The sequence below is a fragment of the Micropterus salmoides genome, unplaced genomic scaffold (genome assembly GCF_014851395.1).
Source record: "Micropterus salmoides isolate LMB-PRFRI ecotype aquatic unplaced genomic scaffold, ASM1485139v1 Ms_hic_scaffold_13, whole genome shotgun sequence".
Classification (NCBI taxonomy): Eukaryota; Metazoa; Chordata; class Actinopteri; order Centrarchiformes; family Centrarchidae; genus Micropterus; species Micropterus salmoides.
This window is the reverse complement of record NW_024040374.1, coordinates 1,107,576-1,129,285: the sequence shown is the minus strand read 5'-3', so window position 1 is coordinate 1,129,285 and position 21,710 is coordinate 1,107,576. Positions and strand designations below refer to the sequence as shown.

At 42.0% G+C, this 21,710-nt stretch overlaps 1 protein-coding gene across 10 annotated transcripts in view; it reads right to left on the bottom strand.

Moving 5' to 3' along the window:
• The window catches only part of mast2 (microtubule associated serine/threonine kinase 2), a 205,524-nt gene that overhangs the window by 115,738 nt on the left and 68,076 nt on the right, over nucleotides 1-21,710 (bottom strand). The window contains exon 1 of one of the 10 annotated variants that reach the window (XM_038715002.1): nucleotides 5,181-5,549. The exons of the other annotated variants lie outside the window; for them this stretch is intronic. Coding sequence (XP_038570930.1) covers nucleotides 5,181-5,219 — 39 coding nt within the window. The 5' untranslated portion in view covers nucleotides 5,220-5,549. Of the gene's footprint in view, nucleotides 1-5,180; nucleotides 5,550-21,710 lie in introns of those variants that run through there. 10 annotated transcript variants of the gene reach the window in all.

Genomic DNA, 21,710 nt, shown 5'->3' with positions numbered 1-21,710 from the left:
CCTCAGGCTGTATGCTCTCTGACCGTGGAAGCTAATCAGAGGACGCGTGACCCGACGGTGCTTCAAGGACACGCAAAGAACAGACGCTGCTCGGTAGGGCTGCACATAACGATAACTTCTTCAACAATTACAACACACCATTTGTCAGATGTCTGATCAGAAGAATACTTGACCACAAATTCAAAAGGATTGCTGTAAGACAGATCAATGTAATCACTGTACGTCGACCCTTTCCTGAACTGGAGAATAATTTGTTCTACTTAAAGCTTAAAATAGTTCTGACATGGATTTATTTCATCACCAAAGTAAGATAATCACAGGAAAATGTATGTTTACATCAGAGTAGGGGAAAGAATATAAGTGAAACGATTTACAGACTGTAATAACAGTCTGTAACGTTAGTTTCTCAGTGGTGTAAAGTAACATTACCATGACAGCAGCAGTGCATATATTACTGAAAACATGGGGGCTGCTGTGAAAAGCCATTTCCAAATTACAGCGCTTACAGAGCATTTGAGTCTCTGTCTAAAACACTCCCAAACTTTAGATGGTCGTAGGCGAGGTTTTTTTAGCTGCATTGTTCTCCGGGTTTAACCGGGTGCAGCACTTCACTGGAATGCGCCGACACGCGTTATGCAAAAACGATGTATTTTGTAATTCATGACGTCAATGACTTGCCCCAGCCCCCACCGCTTTAGTCCAAAGTAATGTATCTCACCGAGGGTGGCAACGAATCATTATTTTTGTATTATGCACGTTTACATCGAAACCTTCAATTTGTACTATGTATTGTATTGGTTGGTGTCCTCTGTTAACAGGTATAGCATTTATAAAGATGTGACAGTAGACCTTAAACAACAAGGCCAACAAGCATTTGGTGATGGAGAATTTATTTCTGAAATTTATGATGGTTTAAATTATTTACCAAGAACAAGATGTCCAAAATTTAGTAAGGATGTGCTGTTTTCCTCTGTTGTACATCAGTTTATTGATATATTTGAGTTAAGGATCATGGTTGGACTTTGCTCTCTGGGAAATTGTGTCTGGTATCCTTAATCTGACATTTAAACGACTGACTGATCAATAATATAGATAATGATATGGTCGTTACTTGCAGGCCTTTATGAGATAAAACACCACACCGAAGAAGATTTTATTACTTAATCGATTACTAAAATTGTCACCAATTAATTTTATGTTGATCAACAAATAGATCAATAATCTCAACAACCACTGGCTAGATTGCTTTTAAATCTGGTATGGATATTGCTAAACCACAGATGCTGAATCTTATCACTTCCAGTGACTGCTGTTGACCTTTCCTGTCATCAGGCTTAAGTGCACGTTTCACCAACACTTAGACGCATGATAATTTAGCTTGAAAACCAATGGCCTAATCTCTATGAAAGCTGACATTTGTGGACTCCAGAGGATGATTTTGTTGACTGCCTGAACTTTGGGCCATAATTTCCACTTCAAAACCAGAAATATAACAACCTAAAAGGCCAGGGAATTTCCTGATGACATTCCTGTTCTCCAGAGGATAAAGCCTTTGGATTTAAATGACCCCATTACATTTCCTCTAGCACGACCCTTTAAACGAACTCTTCCATTTTAGCTCCAAAATGTTACGGTTCTAATAGCAAAATTACGTGTGGTTAATTCAGTTCTACGCTGCGGCCTCGGGGGGTCGAGGTTTCAGACTGTTGGTCATGATTTTAATCCGCCCAGCCGACTGTATCGGTTGCCAACTGTGGGAATCCAGCCACAGAAAGGATTTACAGAAACAAAACGTGCCAGAGGACAGCAAAACACACCCAGCCCAGACAGAGCTGCTGTGTGGAGACAAACAAATATGCACTTCTCAATCAACGTCTCAGCTGGCAAAGTTTTCACATAAAGGGCTCTTCCATCGACACACACACCAAACACTGCAAGATCTCCATTTCACATTACAAAGTGTGAGACACAGTTAATGTGTCTTGTGCTTCAAGTTTTAGAATAAAGCCTCACAACATTAAACATTTCTCACATAAACTATAAAAAAATTTTTTGTAAGCATGAAAATACATCATATAAAGAAGCCACTGCACAACATGCTGCTTTTATTAGTTGAGAAACAACATTCTTTGATCAACTTTATGACATCTACCGTAGTGACAGCTGCACACTGCTAGTATGTTTGTATTTATCTAGACTGTCACTTATAAACATCTTTGTTGACAGTGAAAATGTAAATTACGTTCCAGCAAAAGTGGATTATATGACTCATGTTTATTCTCAAAACAAAGCGTGGTTGCACTGACGTTTGCAAAATTAAATAAATGTGAGATTTAACATGGTCAAGTTACAGATGCTGCATATACCACCACTTGTGGTGTACCTCAAGGGTCAATTCAGGGCCCACTCGCTTTCTCCACCTACTTCCCCCTCTGTCACATAATAAGTACAAGTAATCTCTTTGAATTTCTATGCAGAGGACATGCAATTGTATCTTCCTGTCAACCGTAGAGAGTCTAGGTTGTGCTTGAGGTTTCTACCTGTTAAAGGGAGATTTTTCTTTCCACTCTGGCCAAGTGCTTGCTCATGGTGGGAATTGTTGGGTCTCTGTACAAATGATAGTAAATAAATGAATCAAAAGCTAGATGAAGAAGACAGTTTGTTATATTTTGTGTTAATATATTATCAAGACACTATCACATTGTGAAACCTGTGTCTTGAAGTTAAAGCTAGAGATAGAGCAGGTGCAGTGAAGTCCTGAAATCTCAGCAAATCCAGGTCATCTCTCCCTGTCCTCGTTTGAGGCCTACTTCGTCTCCACACAAAGCTATTTAAACACTGTGAATTCAAGGTGTGAGGGAAGTGCTGATGTGATAGAGGTTATCTGAGGCTGAATGCTGAGAATGCTGAAGGGGGTTGAAGGCTGAGATTGGTGTTTGCCGGCTCAACATTTCTGGAGCCTCTCCAGCATGAAACTGGGATGACAACATCTGACAAATGTACAAGAATAAGAAACTGAAAAATCATTTGATAAAATTGCCACTGACATTTGAGGCACTGTCATAAATGACCATTCTGCATCAAACTTAAGATCATGTGTGCCTGGTATTGCTGTTTAAATGACCTTATACACAATGCTATAACTTAGAGTTTCTTTCCTCTATAAATCTGAAAATACTATATTTAACTAATTGATAATCTTGTGATACTTGTGTAAAAAAAAATGAAATGACATTCAAAAGCCCAGGGTGATCTTCTGATTGGTTGTTTTGTTCCACCAAAACCCAAAGATATTCAGGTTACAATAACATGAATCAGAAAAAAAAAGCATCAAATCTTCATTTATCAGAAGCTGCAACCAGCATTTGTTTAGCATTTTTGCTTAATAATGGACTTTTAGTAAGTGGCTTGATATATGGTTTTGGTGCCATAGAGCCCTTTGGATTAGGTTGTTTTGGGTTATGAGGGCCAGATGGAACTTGAGAGACAATAACGGTGGCCCGAGGGCCTGGGGCCAGTAAAAAGTAACGTCGGGACTGTTGAACTAGCAACTCACTGGCCCAACATTAGTATTAAAAAAACGAAAACAAAACACTATGTAAGAAACTCAACATCCTGCAGTTGTTTTGCAGTTTCTGGCACGCACCGTCATCCAATCCAGAGTTGTAGTGACGTAGTTGTCTGATGAGTTTCTGGTCTCAGTCGCTAGTTTCAAGTCTTCTTCAATACAGCATGATGTTCATTTAGTAAATTATGGTCCCATTTAGAGGAACATAGACCAGAAAGCAGACTTCTGTCCGCTGCTCTGTGTAATTTCTAATTTTAATGGCTGTCAGCAGGAGAGAGAGCACGTCATGTTTGAGTCTGTTAGTATGTTTTGTTTTAAAAGTAAATTGTTTATTAACCTTTTTATTTTTTATAATTTTAACTGATTACATTTGAGTTTAGTTTTTTTATTTACAGGAAGTATTTAATAAACGATAAAACATGTTTTATCATAGAGTAACATAACTTAGGCCTATAAGTTTTTGGTTTTGTTGTAACACAGGGACAGTAAAAATTGTCTTCGGGCCAGTAAGTTTCAAAACCACTGGCCCTGTGGGGCCAGTTGCAAAAATGTTTAACATTGAGCCCTGGAGACTCTCCAAACTTCTCTGATAGTAAACTAATGTTTGTTCCCCTCTCTTTGTTATAAGAACTAGGTATCCTGTATAAGTCAGCTTTGTTGTGACTGTGTCCATGTATACATGCTGCACCAAGGCCTCTCTGTTAACAAGTCAGGACAACAAAGGTAAGTCATCCTTCAAAGAATTTTCTGAATTTGGCTACAAGCATCTAAAGCCAGAGTAAGGTCTCTAGGGCCAGAACAAGGTCAGGGTTCAGTGCATGGGGATGAAATTCCGGCTGATCCCTCTGAGAGAGTTGCTCGGAACGAATGTGTCATACAAAGCTCTCAGGGGATGCTTGAGACAAGACTTTAACAAGCAGAAAGATTTCCTCCACAAATAAAAGTTGTTTTTGGCTCTGTGAGAATACCTATCCCCACTTCAGGTGCACACAAACTCAGTCTGAGAGACAGCATCTACTTTAACGTGCATGGTGATGTGTTCAAGATAAAACAAGGTGTAAAGTAGCTCTTCAAGTTGATTTTCATACCACTCCACTAAGGTCATGAGCTACAAGATGTTAATATATTGGTAAGTTCCTATTAATGTATGTCTAAAGTTGTACAAATTGTTGTATTGTTGTTGTATCATATTTTTAAATGTCTAATATAAACACGTGTTTTGATACATGATGGCTTGTTATTGCTCAGTGGGCTGTCATTTACCGATCACCACCAGAGAGAAACTGGATAGGCCTGGTGAGATGCTGCGTTTGTGTGTGAGAGAGAGATTTTGAGTGTGTGTGTTAAGAGTGCTGGTATGCTTTCTTTCCTAATCATCTGGAAACCTGATAACACCAGGTGATTGCAATGAACAATGACGCTGTGTCAAAAAAATCTCAATGTGTGCACAGAAATCTTAGCAAGAAAAGAATTCTGCATGTTTTCCAGCCCACATTCTTTCCTTTAACCCCTTGCCAAATCAATCGCTTCACTTCTCAATGTGTGACCTATGAACCTTATGAACTACAGAGGAACCCCAAGCTCCACTCTTGAGTAACAAACTGATTCTTACCTGGAGACCCCTGCGCCTCAAAATACTCGAGTCATCCATGATTCCGCAGGCTCAGGTATCTTTTCCTTTTGGGTTTTACGAAGCTACAATGTTCAGGCACTTTCTAAGAAGTCAGTCAACATGGAGGAAGTTACATTACAGCCTCCTCGTTCCTCTTTTCTTTCTCCATCAACTGTCAACAAATGGTCATGCCATCCAAAAACAGACGGAGCTGCCAGGCTAATTATCCTATATTCAAAACACTGCCCTCTTGTCAAAACAGCCCTCTGTTCATTTTTCAGGTCTTTACAGGCCCTGTTTTTTCCCCCCGTCAAATGAGTCTCCAGCTGAGCAGACCTGGTTCTCTGAAGAACATTCCTGTGCACACCTCCAAAAAGAATTAGCGTCAAAATGTGTCTAAATTAAGCGTGTCAAAACTGTTAACCCAAAGGCTTCAGGTATTTCCATTTGGCCGTCTCTGAATCTTTCTAATAAATGTTCAAAAAGACAAACAAGAGGACACCGTAGAGAAGAGAAAAGTGATGCCGTCCTCTAGTTCAGGCTCTGGATAAGAGCATCAATCCTTCATTTTTCTTTTGTTTATTCCAGCTTGATGTAGAGGAAGGTGCGGTCTGGATGTAAACGATCGAGGATCGTCCTCTCCTCTTTCGTCGTCAGAGCACGTGTTGTCGGCTGCTCTTCCATTCATCCGTTCAGCGCCGGACACACCCCTCTGCCTCTCTGTCACACAGGAGGTCCACACTCCAGCGCTCGGCTTCTAACCCACCGTTCTCTTGTCCGCTCCTTTTCTGTCTACCTCCCACCCTTAAGGCACTAGTCCAGAGGAGACTCCACTGCCTCCATTATTCATGGGCGACTCGCAATAGAAATTAATGATGACAATGGGGCCTTAGGGGGTGAATGGAGGGAGGGAGAAGAGGACTGGAGGGAGGCAAAACATAAATGGGGAAGGCACCAGCTTGCTAGCCTCTGGCTTAATTAGAGCCGAGATGTCCCGAACTCGCTGCAGCTTGCAAGAGTTTCTTTCAACAGGGCTGTCAGTCAGGACAGACGGATAGAGTGTGTGGGGATTGACGAGTTGAGTCCACAGAGTTTTTCTGTCCTCAATCAATTTTTTTTTTCTGTTTGGGACAAGAAAAAATAAGAGAGCGAGAAAAGGAAAGGGAATCTGAAAAACAATAACACACACTGCCCACGCTCAAAGCTGCTGGACTGGCCTGGCGACAGAGAGCGCAGACAGAAAACAAGAGGTTGTTTGTTTGCTAACAGTGGTCCACTGAGCGAGGAGGCACCCCGCATCCATCTCCATGCCAACCGGCCAGGCCAGAAACCATCTGGTTAAAGCCGGCAGGAGCTCAGAGACTCCCACACGAACAACTGTCGACTCCACATGCAAGCCTGTCACACACACCAGTCATCTCTTCATCTCCGCCGTCCTCTTCTGCATCTCTAAATCTCCAGAAGGGCTGCAGGACGGAGGAGATCCGGCACCGCCGAGAGTTACAGCGCAAGAGGAGGAACAAGGGAGGAAGGACCAGTGGAAAGATTGTTGTCCTCCCTCTGAGAGGAGCGCAGATGTGACCTTCCTTCCTCTCCTCCTGTTCTTCAAATCGTCTCTTCTGTCGCTGCTTTCTTTGCTCTCTCTTATGTGTCAGTATGCTCACATGCTCCGACTCCTCCCCCCCTCCCCCCCCCCCCCCCCCCCCCCCCCTCGCTCTCTCTGCAGAGGCAGCCAATCAGGAGCAAGCAGAAGACTGGCGATGAATGGAGGCAGGATAAGCGCTCCGCCTCCCGCTCTTTTCGACCCACCCCCGCACTGTGTGTCCGTCGCCACAGCCTTGTTGTCTCTAATCAAAACAAGAGGGTGTGTTCACAGCGCACACACACACACACACACACACACACACACACAGAGCAATCTCTGGTTCATGTTTTATTGTTGTGTATGGATGAAATATTCATGAGTGCGCCGATCAGAGGCTTTGGATGATTATTTATTCAACAGCACAGGCTGGTCTCTTCTTGTTCAACATTCATAGGCTCCATCTCCTCGCATGACGATGGCCAAAAATATGCGGACAGGAAGACATTACACCTGTGTGTTGAACATATCTTTTTCAAACCCTGTTCATCAATGTGCTGCTCTAACAGCCTCCACTCTTCTGCTTTCAGCCTTTCTAGCAGATGTTGAACCTGCTGCAGGGATTTGCTCCAACACTGATGTTGGTGATGAGGTCTGGCTCTCAGTCAGTGACTGGTTGTTGAGTTGAAGGCTAGCAAAAGTAAGCTGCAATCCTCAGATGTAAAATGTGTGTTTGTTGTTCTCCGCCTGGTTGGGCCGTGAGTTTTGGGTTGTAACATCACAGTTTTGAGTTAGCTTACGCAGCTGATGGGCGCCGCCGCCGAGCAAAGGTACTTCTTAAACAATGAGTCAATGAAATAATCTGTAGAATACTCGATTACTAAAATCATCGTTAGCTGCAGCCCTACCTGCAACATTAAGATTTCTATACTTTCAGGAAAAACAGAGCCAGGTGGAAGGTATAGCAAAGTATTTAGATAAGGGTGTCCACATACTTTTAGCTACATGGAGCATCTGCTTTGAAGTAAAAACCCTGCAATGGTCCTGAATATTGATGCATTTTGGTCACTGCTGGTCAGACAAAAGAAGCTTCCAAAAGTAAGTGTTGGTAATGTTTTCAGGTACATTTCCATCGCTTTGGGAGTTGAATGTCATTAATGTTCCATCTGTATAAAGAGCCTACGCTGAAAACCAGGACACTATTTTTAAACTGGCGAGCCGCCTCTGCAATAAACAGACGGAAAGACAGAAAGGGAGAAGAAAAAGGACAGGGGAAAAAAAAATACAGATAGAAAAGGAAATGGATGCAGAGATTTTGGAGGTTTAGCGGGAAGAGAAGGCAGAGTGTCCTCCTACGCTCCGCAGAGAGCGATGTACTGATGACTCACAAAGAGATGGGAGATTGTTAATGAGGAGGGATGGGTGCGTTGAATAACTAAGAAAAACACTGCTACTTCCCTAGCACGTATGCATTTACTGTACAGCATGAACACAACATCGGTCCACGATCTGACTGCCCTCTCTTTGTGTGGAGAAACTAGACCCTGAGCAATGTTGGTCTAACAGTGTGAGGCCCCGCTCCCCTCTCTGTTGGGCCCCCAGGTCCTGGTCAGAGCCTCTGTGTTAATGAGAGCAAAGGCCAAAGGGGCCACATAGAGGAATGTTCACACAGCCACAACGAGACTGAGTGACACCAGCTCGCTGACTCTCTCACTCGGTGCAATATCCTCATATGTATTAATGTTCTGAGAATTCAAACAAATCCTGTTGAAAGAGCAACAATTTGTTAATCTGTCAATACAATACTTTTTGACTTCCCTACACTGCCTCAGCCCATTGGTTCCTACTGAAGACATAAATCTTCGACACTGAACAAATTTATAGTTTCATGTTTAAAAGGCTCAGTAATTTCCTAAAACAGCTGCTCATTGTAGTTTCTAGGAAACAGGAGGAAGCAGTGCATTTGTTGGGGACTATTTTCAGCGGCGGATGAATCCACATGTGGTGCTCTAGTGAGTATTTGGGGCAGCAGGATGTGTGTAAGTGGGACTGAGTCAGAATAAACTACAGTGATGTCACCCAGTGCAGCAGAGAGGCTCACTGATGGGTTTAATAGTTTTTGGAACAACGGAGCTCTATGGCTCTGGCGCCATCCACACTACTGCGTTTTCAAAACGCAGTACAGAGCGTTTTAGTGCAGTCGGGCAGAAACAGAGGACTTTAGAAACACAGCCGCTCACCTTTGGCTCTCTGGTTGGGTCTTATAAGTCAGTCATGCAAAGTAGAAACACGATGCTACTGACAGAGCTTTTTAGGTATAGGAGGTATTTTAATTAAATTATTTTGTACCGTGCAAATAACACTTACAGCCTACACTTGTACTGTGCATGTTCGCCGTATTTACTTTGCGGCGACTCCCAGCCTGTTTTCCGCCGCCACCGCCGCTTTTAACTCCCCGTGTTACAATCAGTAACAGTCCCAGCTTGTTATTGGTCCATGCAAAATAAAATCTGGTGCGGTTATTCATCTGTATTTCTTTAGTCTTGTGCCAAATCTTCTGTAACTACGCAATAGCCCATCTGTTTCAAGTTTACACCGGCACGTGCTTCACAGTGTACCTGAACGGCCACTAGATGTTCAAATATCATTTTAATATAGACAGAGATCAACTGATACGCAGCTAAAACGCTGGTGTGGACGGAGATCGTATCCGTTTTAAAACTCAACGTTGTTGGGTTTGGTGTCTTCGTGGGATTTGTTGACAACAAGTAAAATATAGAATCTCACTAGTCCTGTTCTTTAAAAAGAAATTCAAAGAAACAACTTACTGAAGGAGAAAAACAATCGTTATTTGACTTGCTCTTGCTGACAAACTCTTAAGCAAGTGTGTATTTAGCACAGATCCTGAGTGCTGATGACACCTCTGCCACTTCTATAAGAGGAGAGATGGAGAAAGTGATGAAAATTTCGTGCAACATTCACAAGAACGGACAAGAAAAACTGAGAGTCAGCCCACAGCCACGCTGATGGGAATGTCAGAAGTTTTGCAGGTATTGGGTCATTACGATGGCGCTAGATGAAAAGTCAGAGAATAATAACATATTTCATGGCAATCCATCCAATAGCTGTTGAGACAGTTCAGTCTGGACACTGCCATCCCAAAAAACTATGTAATCAAGGAGATTATAAACAAAACCAATACCAGTCTTTACCCTCGCCACTGCTCTAACCCAGAAACCTTCCTGAGCTCCAGTCCACAGTTTCACTTTTACAGCCAAAAGCTTCAAAACTGCTATATATGTCTACCCTAAACCAAGCAACCACTGGATTTATGTCTTATCTTAAACCACAGAAAAAAACAAGACGTTAAGAGAACTGAGAAAAAAGGAAGAGAGAGTGAGAGAGATAAGAGAAGAAGGGCTGTTTTCTTCTCCACTTCACACTCAACCAATTAAACCAAAAGCCTGTTCCTGCTTTGTTTTATGTCTCTGCCGTATTGGAGGTTAATTGAAGCGGCGGCCCCGGCTGTTCCTGTCAATGACGAACTGCCAAAAGCAGCATTTTCTTTCTCCCACTTCTGGGTCTCATAAAAAGGGGGAAAAAAACATTTGTTTCTTTGACCTCCCACCCTCTGAGTTCGACCAGAGAAACACTCAAGTCTCTTTTTAGCTGACGGTGTCAGGCTTGTGAGCCCCGTCAAACCCAGAGACCCAGCTGCCTGACCTTCTGCAGGTCTTTACAAGAGACTGCAGAACTTTATGACTTTATGTTCTGATTGTTTTAATGTCTGCAAAGCACTTTGTAAAAAAAAAAAGAAAAGCTGAATTGAAAATTGATTAAAGTCACCCAGACGTTGTTGTCAGTAAACTGAATTTCATCGGGTTTTAAACTAGTGGTCGAACAAAACAATCCTCTGTGTGTTTTGTGTTGCTGCACGTAGGCTTCCGACTCGAGACAACCACTTTTCACTTGAGGACACAGTTTGAACCACTTTGAGTGTTTCACAATCAAGGTTGTCTGCAGGTTGTCACAATATGTATTTGAGCCTCTATGGTAAATGTGATGGAACAGAGCAGAGCGAGCCGACAGGCAGGTTAGCCACTTTATTCTGTCATGAAGAGAGGATGTGAGGTCTTCATTGTATGTGATACGAGCACCGCATGCAATATAATTTGTCAAACTGCATCAGACTTGGTGAACTTAACGCTTATATAAAGTGTGGAAATAAGATTAATTAGATCATATTAACAGGAAGTATAAAACATGTTAGATGAGTCCATTAAAAGAAGAAAAAACTAAAAACTAAAATGTTAGGGAAATTAATTTATTCTTTGATTTGAGGCTGCTGGAAAAACATTAAATCAATTATTTGACTTTTCTGCTGTATCATCAGCATTTATATCTGTACATTTATGATCAAAGTGTTTACAACCGCACAAAGCTCTTCATAGATCTTAGCCTCTTAGTTTTGCTCTCAAAGTGCACCAGATTAATGCATTTAACTTTAATACGTACAAATCTTCTGCCCTAGGTAGGTACCACCATAGGCTCACAAAATCCTGTGGGAAACCCTGCTGCATGAATAAAGATTATTATGATGATATTGATGTAAATTACATTGCGAGTATCAATTACAAATATGTGGTACAGCAGTGGGTAAATGTTGTGTAAACCTGGTAGCCTTCTGGTCTATTTTATAGTGCCGGTTGTGACGCAAGGTAAGTTGTTATTCAAAGCTTCACGAATATGGACGCAGGTTTAGCAAGTTGCCCTTCATTTTGCTGTCCAGCGTTTCATCCGCAGAGGGTCGGACGCATTTTTTTTTTTTTGAAACTCTCCTTTTCTTTACAGTTTGGTTTCGTTAATTAGAAACTATTGACCAAGACCCAAACCACAGACGTGCACGCTCACCATGCAAGCGCACAGTGAAAAAAAACATGAATAGGTAGTTATTTGCACACACACACACACACACACACACACACACACACACACACACACACACAAGCTGTTGCGCCAGACAAGGCCGTCATTCGCATTGTGTAATAAAGGAGCAGAGATAAAGAGCTCCTGTTTGTGCTACCTCATTCATCAGCTTGATGAGTTGGTCTGCTGTGAGTACGACTGTCCTGCAGCCAGCTGGCCGCCTGTCGGGACAACAGCCCGGCTGATACCTTCGCTACGAGCATGTGTGTACAGATGCACTGAACTCGAGCACGCACAGTGGAGGTTAGTGAGGTTCGGGGTGATAATGGCAGTGCTAGGAATATGTAGTATACACAGTAGTAGCCAGTGAGATGTTTGGCCCCTGCAAAGATGGAAAGAAGGCAATTAAAGAAAGCTTGAGAGAAAGACGGCCGACAGAATTGAGCACCAATCCAGACTGGAAATGAAAAACATGAGGCTTGTGTATTGAGATGACAGCTGAGTGTGTGTGTGTGCATTATGCTGACAGGTTTCGAGCTTCTCTGTCTGCGCATTGTGCTGACGCTGTGTTTGAATGTGTGCGTCAGCCTCCTCAGACAGGACAGCAGGAGAAAGCTCAGCCTGAATAAATTAAACACGCCGGTGTTTGTTACAGACTGCAAAGCTCTGATGGGAACGCTGCGTTAGTCAAGCCCATCCCTGACAGGAGACGGAGGTTGAACTCTTTAGGAAAATGCTAAATCAATGCGTGCACGTCTCTGTCTAAGACACACACACAAACACACTAGAAAGAGCTTTGACCTTACATGATCACAAGCCTTGAAAACGAGTTCCCAGTCCGACTGAATTCTCTCAGCAAGACACTTCTGTATCATCCCAGCAGACGGTAACGGCTGCTCTGCTCGGCTTAATGAAGTGTCATGGGAACTGAAATTATTCTAGAAGACTTTATACCAAAAGGTTTTATCTCTTTCAGGTGGTGAAATGTTGAAGTAGACACAACACAGAATATGTGATGGGAAAATCTTCCCTTTTCCTTGTGATGGTGATGAAACTTTAACATCTGTACTTATGTAACTCTCACGACACATTAGGGCTGCACGATATTGGAAAAAACACTTTTTCTTTTCTGCGATAAATATAAATCCTTTCTTGAGCTTTAATGCAAGCAACATATTCTAAACAACCAGCCCCCTGGGTGGTTTACAAAAGTCGCTTTTCTTTTTGCAACCAAATACACTGCTCCCGTGGTTATCTCCTGTTCCTCACTCATTTTCAAGTTGCTGACGACAACTAAGGTGGGCAGGTTCTGCTTGGATTGTTTGATAAACTGATCAGGAACGCTATTGTGATTGTGTATCCAAGATGTCGGAGTTGATGATGTTGCATCAGACAGACTTCATTTGTTGGTTAGTCATGGAAAATGAGAACCGTGCAAGTTTTCCTTTTGTATGAAGCAGCAAAAAAATTGAGGTGTTTTGAGTTAATTTGGCTTGCTTGACATCACACATCCTGCAGTGTGTCCTATCGTGCATGGGCACATTGCGATGACGATGCTGAAATGATATATTGTGCAGCCCTACGCCACAATAAAACTTAAATTTAAAAAGCAGCTCAGACTCTAGTTTCTTTGGTTTAACTCAACTCAGAGCAGTGTCAAACTGCACTCCAGGGTGTGTCAGTACACCACGGCAGCTTTTGGTGATGCTTGATGTGGATGGAGGACTTGGTTTTTGACTATAAATGTTGTACTTGACATTTTCACTGTATGTAGAGTTTTAGATAGTTTGATATATCTTTTTACTTCCTGTTCAGGACATCGTATGAACTGATCGAAATTTGTTTTGTCCAATTTTGTATTTCCTATAATGACAGAGCCAAAACTTCTGACACAAATTATAGAGACATTTATCAGTTCTGCAAAGAGAGAGCTGTGAAGGGGATGCAAAACAAATAGTCTTTAAATCAAGCCAAGCCAAACAATAAAAGTATACTTCAGTAAATAAAAAAAATAAATGTTTATAAATGTTTTGCCCCTTAAATAAAACCTTTTTATCAGAGATCTACACTCCCTCTCGCTCTGCTGCTCAAATTCACGTACAGAGGGTTGTGCTCCCATTTTTAGTAACGTGGGGATCGAGGCACCCCATTCTGTGATAAAGCTCAGACCAGATCAAAGCTTAAGAGAAGAAGAGAGGGGGAAGTGGAAAGTGAGAGGAAGAGGAGGAGTGGGGGAGGCAGGGAGGGAGGAGGGGATGAAAAGGACACAGCGTTGCGTAAAGCTTTTTCCCCGGAGGGCTAGACTTGATAAGAAAACGCTGAGTAAGGCAGAACGAGCTTTACATGGTGACGGGGAGGAGAGGGCGGATGAAAGAGAACAAGAGAAAGAGGGGGAAGACAGGAGAAGAAGAGGAGGGAGAGAGAGAGAGTACGAGGGCAGAGAGACAAAGCTTTTATCATTGTGTCTTATACTAAGCTAATTATTCAGCTCCCTCCCAGTCCTGGACTCAGCAGCTACCCATAAGACATAAGGAGTTCAGGAAAAGGGCAGCTCGGTTTCAATATCCGGTTCAGTTTCAGGTTAATAAAATACTGCTACTGCTTAGTTAGAGGGCCCGTCACCATTATTTTCGCTGGATAAAATGACAAAAATCGCAGGCAGCTGCTTATATGAGGCAGTAAGTGACTTTCCTAAAGAACAAACAGTAATCTGGTCAATAGTTACCACAGTCTCTGCAAGCTGGAGTGTGTCCTAAGCCAAAGCTCACGTATTAAAGAAAGCAGCACCACTATACGGCCGTGAGTAAACTGTAAAATGTTTTGTAGTTCAACAGAGTGGAGTGTCTTCTCTGGAAAAATTTAATTAGCTGATCCTCTCAAAGATATTTCATATTGTTGAAAGGCTTTCAATGTGTCAGATACATTTAATGAACACAGCTTCTGCTGCTTATCGCATTTTCAGATGAAAGGTTACAAGTTGTGAACATAAATTATGCTAAAACACAAAACTGCTGTGTTTTTGGCTTCTCATCAACAATACAGATCACAATTACACTTTATTAGGTACGCCTTGCTAGTACCGGGTTGGACATCTTTTGCCTCCAGAACTGCCTTAATTCTTCCTTATATACTTTCAACAAACCTTCCTCAGAGACTTTGGTCCAGATTGACGTGACAGCATCACGCAGTTGTGCTGCAGATTTGTCGGCTGCACATCAATGATGAGAATCTCCGGTTCCACCACATCCCAAAGGGGCTCTGTTGGACTGAGATCTGGTGACTGTTGAGGCCGTTGGAGTCCAGCGAACTCAATGTCATGTTCAAGAAACCAGTTTGAGCTGATTTGAGCTTTGCGACATGGTGCATTATCCTGCTGGGAACAGCCATCAGAAGACACTGTGGTCATAAAGGGATGGACATGGGTCAGCAACAATACTCAGGTAGGCTGCAGCGTTTAAACGAGGCTCAGTTGGTGATAAGGGCCCGAAGTTTGCCAGGAAAATATCCCCCACACCGTTATACCACCACCGCCAGCCTGAACCGTTCATACAAGGCAGGATGGATCTGCTGGGTTTGAACTTGACCACGTCTACGTGCCTAAATACATTGATGTGCTGTTATGTGATTGGCTGATTAGCTATTCGTGTTAATAAGCAATTGAACAGGTGTACCTAATAAAGTGGCAGATGAGCGTATGTGTGACCTTTTATTTGTAACTTTAGTAGTTGTAAATGTTAAAAGCTAATGAACCCTGGGCGGTAATGCACCATTGAACTTTATGTGCTACAGCTCCATGCACTCACAGGTGCGGGTGACTTCATGCGGCGTGGCGCAGCGCTGACTTAACGTGATGCATGCTGGACGCTGCAAAATCTCACAATATCACATGAGATTAAAACATTGTTGGAGCAACGCTGCAGCAGGCGCCGAGTCCTTTCATTCAGCTACACGATGATCGCAGCAACGCTTTTCCAGTGTGAATCATTTGTCGTGGACACGTAAAAAACAGATTAAAAAACCCGGGTTGTGCATCTACAAGAAATCTGCTTAGTCAGGGAAATCAGTTTCTCTGAACTCTTACAGAAACTGTTTCTTACATGCATGTAAACACACTGAAAGTACGCAGTATTATTGACTCCTTTCAGCTTTCAGCAGCACTGGAGGAAGTGAAGTGGTGTCTTATCACAGAGAGCAGTAGGAGTCTTGTCTGGTCCTTCTGACCAGGGTTAGAGGCTCAACTTGACTATTTCTAGAAAAAGGCCAATTGGAAAGCAAGCTCTTGCCAATCCAGAGACCCAGATACACAGAGGCTGAGCTTATTTAAAAGTGCTGCTTAAGGCTGTTTTATCAGCCGCTGGCCAAGTCCAATCTTCTCTCTGCATGCTACTTTGAGCTGATCTCTATCTTGTAAATGTGTGTAGGATTTGCTGTGTAACTAGCAAAGTCGAAAAGTTCACACTGGTGATGTGTGCGAGTTTGTGTGAGAGTTCAAACTCAGTTCAAAACATTGCTGGCGACAGTGTTCGCTCTGGTCAATGCACTTCTGTGTTATATGTGTGTTTATTTTCGGGTTCAGTCGAGCCGCACTGGAGACAATGCAGCCTGTTTGAAAGTGAGCTCCTGCAGAACGTCGGGCTGTTGTTGTTCTGCCCTCGATCCGTCCTCGGTAAAAAACGGTTTTGTTTTGGACACACAGGAGAGTGGAATGAGTCTGAGTAAACTGTTAAAACATGTTCTTATATTCACATGTAATAACATCAGATATCTTGAGGTTATATGGAGGCTACTGGCTCCCCGTGGACTCCCGAATCAAATTCAAGTCACTAATGCTGCATACAGAGTGACTACTGGGTCTGAACCCATCTACCTAAACTCCATAATACAAGCGTACCTTCCTTCTCGGTCACTACGCTACGCTCCTCCAACGAACGCCGCCTGGCTCTGCCATCCCTACACACAAAGCAATCCCAGTCCCTGATCTGTGACAACGCGATAGTGGAACGAGCTACCACACGCCATCAGAGCAGGGGCGTCGCTCTCTAATTTCAAAAACACGTAAATATAATGTAAATGTCAATATAGATACTGGTATTGATAGTGGCACTGCATGTCGATATTAATGAGACGTTTTTTAGTAAATAAACAGTGTTCTGACTTAAAGTACTGGTAGAAATACTATTAGTGTCATTGCTGCTTTACTACAAATAAACTAAATTAAAATAAAACTATAGCTACTAAGAGGCTATGAGCAATAAATACATTACTTTTACAGGATTCGATCATTTTATTGCTTACAGATCAATGAATGAATAAAAGAAGTTAAAAAATAAACTGCAGGACTGCCCGGGAGCTTGATGACTCAGATGTTGGTACAACTTTCTGCTGTTCCCATTCAAATGTTCTCCCACCCACTCTTAAGGTCTTTTTAAAGATTTGGCTTAAACTTGAGAACAACATAAAAAGGTTCAAACCTCTTCTGCACCCTTCTCATTTAGTTACAAAAAGAAAAAGTGGTGCTTCCATGTCAACCTCTGATAAACAGTGCTGTTGGATGAATGGACTGTTTTGACAATGATGGCTGGACGCATCAAACTATCTCACCAAGACCAAGCTCAAATCTTTCTGTATTTTAGTACAGATTATGTCTCATGACCAAGGTCAGATTTCAATTCAACTTTAGCGATTCTATCTATCGAATCCGGTTCTTGTCAAATCTAAGTACTGATTCAAATCACTTCCCCACAGATCTCGTCAGCGCTCAGTGGCCTTTCAGTCCCTTTTCCTCAACACAATAAATATCCAAATAGAAAAGAAAGCGCTAATTCGTTTGTGATTCAAATGAATTAAATCAAATATTTATTGAACATTTGAGGAAGATTGAATCATGATAATTACCATTATCGTTTTATTGCCCAGCCCTAGTTCACGTTCACAAACAGACACGATCAGTTCACCAAAAACCTGAGCGCGATCAATAATTGGCACTGTTTGAGCACAACCCTGAACGGACACACTGTCCAGGCTCCTGTCTGCGCTGTCAAACTGTTGGATTTTATTTGCAGAAGACTGCGGCCGAGACATATTTTTGTGGTTATCAAGGCATTTGCATCCATGTGGTCATGGTGTCCCCGACCACCTCCAGAGGTCGTTTTGCTGATTGGATCACAATCTGTCCTCAATGTGTCTCGGGTGCATTTACACCTCTACTTTCATGTGGGCTTCAAGTGCTACCCGATCACATCCTCTATGCTCCCTGATTCGAAGTCTTTCACATGTGGTGAAAATAAAACTGCTAAACGTGGCATTGTGTCGTTCATTAAGAGATCAAACGCGCATGTCTTTTTTTTTTGTTTAGATTTAGATTTGTTGAGGTCTTAAAAAGCATTAAATTTGACTTTTAAAATGGTGCAAGAACCCTGAACAATTATCTAAAACTTGGAGAATTTTCACAAGTATGAGCATTACTCAGAACATCTGATTGAAAGCTTAGTCCGTTAAAAAGGAACTTGCATTTAAGTCCAGTAAGTGCTGGAAAGAAGTTTTACTGCTTTTCGGACAAGAACTGAGTAAGGCCCAAAAGCCCGAGAAAAGCAAAGCTGATCGATTTTCACTCTCACCATTATCTCAGACTGAGTCATTCATACTGGACTAGAAGCCTGGAAAAATCTATAATTTCTTTATTTGGGAAAAATTGAGCTTGAGCATGACCTCAGCTTCTGGAAACACAGAAACAGACATAAAAAGAGAGGTCGACATAATGCGTGTGGAAGGATGGCAGAGTCTGCTGAAGACGCTGGACGCCACTGCCCTGTCTGATCCTCATCAACTCTGAGAACAACACAGTCCCAGGAGGCAGTAAACACAACCCAGATGATACACAAATCTAATTACACTGTGGAGATAATCTCACATATAGTCTTACTCTAAATCAGCACATTTTGCTCGTCTGCTAGTGGGGAAAAATCTTTTTCCTGAAAATGTCAAGCACCAGACTGATGTTATTATTCTCACAGTGAATGGAGCAGTGTAATATTTAGGGAGGTAAAGACCCACACTTTTCACATTTCACGCAGTCAATACAGTGTGTATTTGCTGTATACAGGAGATAACGGCAGCTGATACTATGTCAACAGCGAGAGAAACGACCGCAAACACAACACAGGGGTTTTACTGAAGGATGAGTTTCTGCAGCTCACGGGCACAAAGGAGACATGTGGAGGAGAAAGATGAGAAACAACAAAGACTGTGAGGGAGGGGGAGCGTAGGTGAGATGGAAAGACAATTTCATTTCCTCTCCGTTCTCAGAGATGGGCGATACAGTCAGAAATGGATTACCTCATCCCAAATAGAACAGGACAGCGTTTGAATGTCTGTATGTTTCTGTGGGCGGTGTGCAGGAAGCATCCAGTATAACGGTCCACTGTCTGCAACCTCGGACACGCACAGTGTTAAAAATGTTCTTCAAATGTACAAGTCCTTCAATCCGATTGAATGTTGTCCATTAAAAGGGAATGGACTTGACCGGACCCTCTCGGGCCTCGGACCCACCCGCCATAGTCTCTCCAAATCCTGTGGGAAACACTGAGTAAAAAGCACATAAATGGCAAAATAAATGGGAAAAATGTGCATGTACTTGATATTCTGCAAATGTTTTTCATTATATTTGGTTTCGGCTAGGGCTGGACGAGATGGCCAAAAATGTTAAAAAGTTTCATATCTTTCGATATCGATAATTATCACGATGAGTATCAAATAGTTTTTTCTTTCAAGTGGCAGAGTTTTGCTCCTGAGTGAAAGCTGAAGAAACCTGATGGTTAATCGTGGTTTAAACTTTTCTTTAAAAGTCAACACTTGATGCCAAACACTGGATCACAACATCACAAATCTGAGACAGAACATTCAAATTATTTATTATTTATTATTTATTATTTTATTTTAAATCTTTGTCAACAAATATCTAATTCGTCCTAATTCGTGTATGATTCAAGTGAATAAAATCAAACATTTATTGAATATTTATTGAAAATTTGTTATATTGTTATTGATAAAAATTATATTGCGATAATTATTGTTATTGTTTTATTGTCCAGCCCTAGTTTCGGCCAAGAATTTTCCCTAGGGGTTACCAGAAAATAATGCACACCCTACGGCCAATCAGAATCTAGCACTCTCTGTGAAAAAGGTATATGATTAATTGTGTAGCTCCCATTACTAAAAATCAATACAGTCACTGCTGACACTGCTGTCAGAGTCCATTTAACATTCTGGGTTTTTAAGAGACTTGAGTTTTGTGTGGATTGCGGAGGAAACAAATGGGAACTCATCAGATACCGAATGACAGATTGAGGGAGAGAGCTTTGTATTGATGTGGACAAATCAATCAACGTCCCTCAGAGGACTTAAAGAACACACAGCGTAGACTGACTACTTAACGCTCAATAACAATCCCTCTGTAGATGTAAGCTGAACAAATCCTCTGTTCTTCCTTTCCCTCTCAATATCCTGATATCTCGCTTTCCTCTTTCCTCTGAGCTCATTCTCTTAACACGATCATGGGGAAGCTTTCCTGTTTGTAAGTAAGATGAAAGTCCAGGAGGAAGCTCGCCGCAGAAAAACGGCCTCGGAGGTGATGAATCCACAACAAAATCCAAACTGCTGGCCCATTCCCAATGCTGCCGGAGCATTTTATAATTATTTCTCTTTGTAAATGAAGCTTTTGGATGAGAATCCAGTTTTACTGAATCTCTTTTAAAAAATGTATTTGGTTTTAATCAACATCTAATGGGAGATTTAATAGTGTTTGCCATCCAGCTGCCAAAGCACTGATTTGTTTGGGGGTATTTTCACCCTCCTTTTATACATTTTGGCTTGTGAATCCAATAAAAGCGGTTGGCAAATGATGAAAAATGCTATCAGGAGTGAAGTGAGAGGGGAAAACAGATGACCGTGAGGAGAAAATGAAGCCAACAAACAGCATCAACACAAAGACCACTGAAAGGCGTCTTGACAGCAGGAAAAGGAACATTTTATTGGTTTATGTACCATCACGACTAAACCTGGCAGTTTGTTGTCGACAGGCATTACAAGGTCTTCTACTGAAACGATGTTAAAATAGCATGAAGGGAATTATAATTTGGACTTGATTTACATTACAGGTGGAGGCAGGGGGTCTGGGAGAGTTGAAGGGGACAAACTGTGTAAGGTGAATCTGAGATAATAAAAAAAATAATCAGACTCCTCCTCGTTGTCATAATTTAAAGTCAAATCTTAACACGCAGACACGAAAAACATACTGATATTATTCAGTGTGACTTACACTTCCCAGGTACATCATTATTTTAGACATCAAATTAACACTCCAGGGAGAAAAAAAGACACTTCAGAACTTGCCTGAGAATCATGACATATTTTTAGTTTTCTTCAGTGTCTCAGTAATCCAGTGACTGCGGTCTGTACATTCATGGGTGCATTGTAAACAGGAGTAGAACTAACATTATGACATTTTTTTCTGTCACCCTTTTCGTTTTCAAATGGACCTACATGTTACATGTGTTTCCCTCTATCAGATGAGCAAAAACACAATGACTTTTAGGACATAACAAGAGGAATAACTGGATAGAAAACTGACACAAACTGAATCTGAGCTCTGGTTTCTGCAGAGTTTTCCGCCTGCTGATGAGGACCTGCAGTCACTCTGTGATCTGTATCCTCACTGCTGTTCTGAGAGTTAACGGTTCCGATTTCCAACCTCGTGCCCGACGTTTGAACCCCCCGTACGCAGCAGCTGATCTGTGGGGACTCCGTCATAAGATCTACACTCCAAAACAAAGGTTTTATCAGGGTGGACTGCAGGAAATGTGTGAAAAACATGTCTTGACTCACAAAGGAATTTTTACCTGTGCTACTTTCACACGTCTTATCCTGCTGCTGCTATTGTGTTTTGATCACCTGTGTGCTGCTGCGACAGCAGGTCTTGTTAAGTTGTAATCAGGGCTAGGTATCGAACCTAAACACTTCTCTGT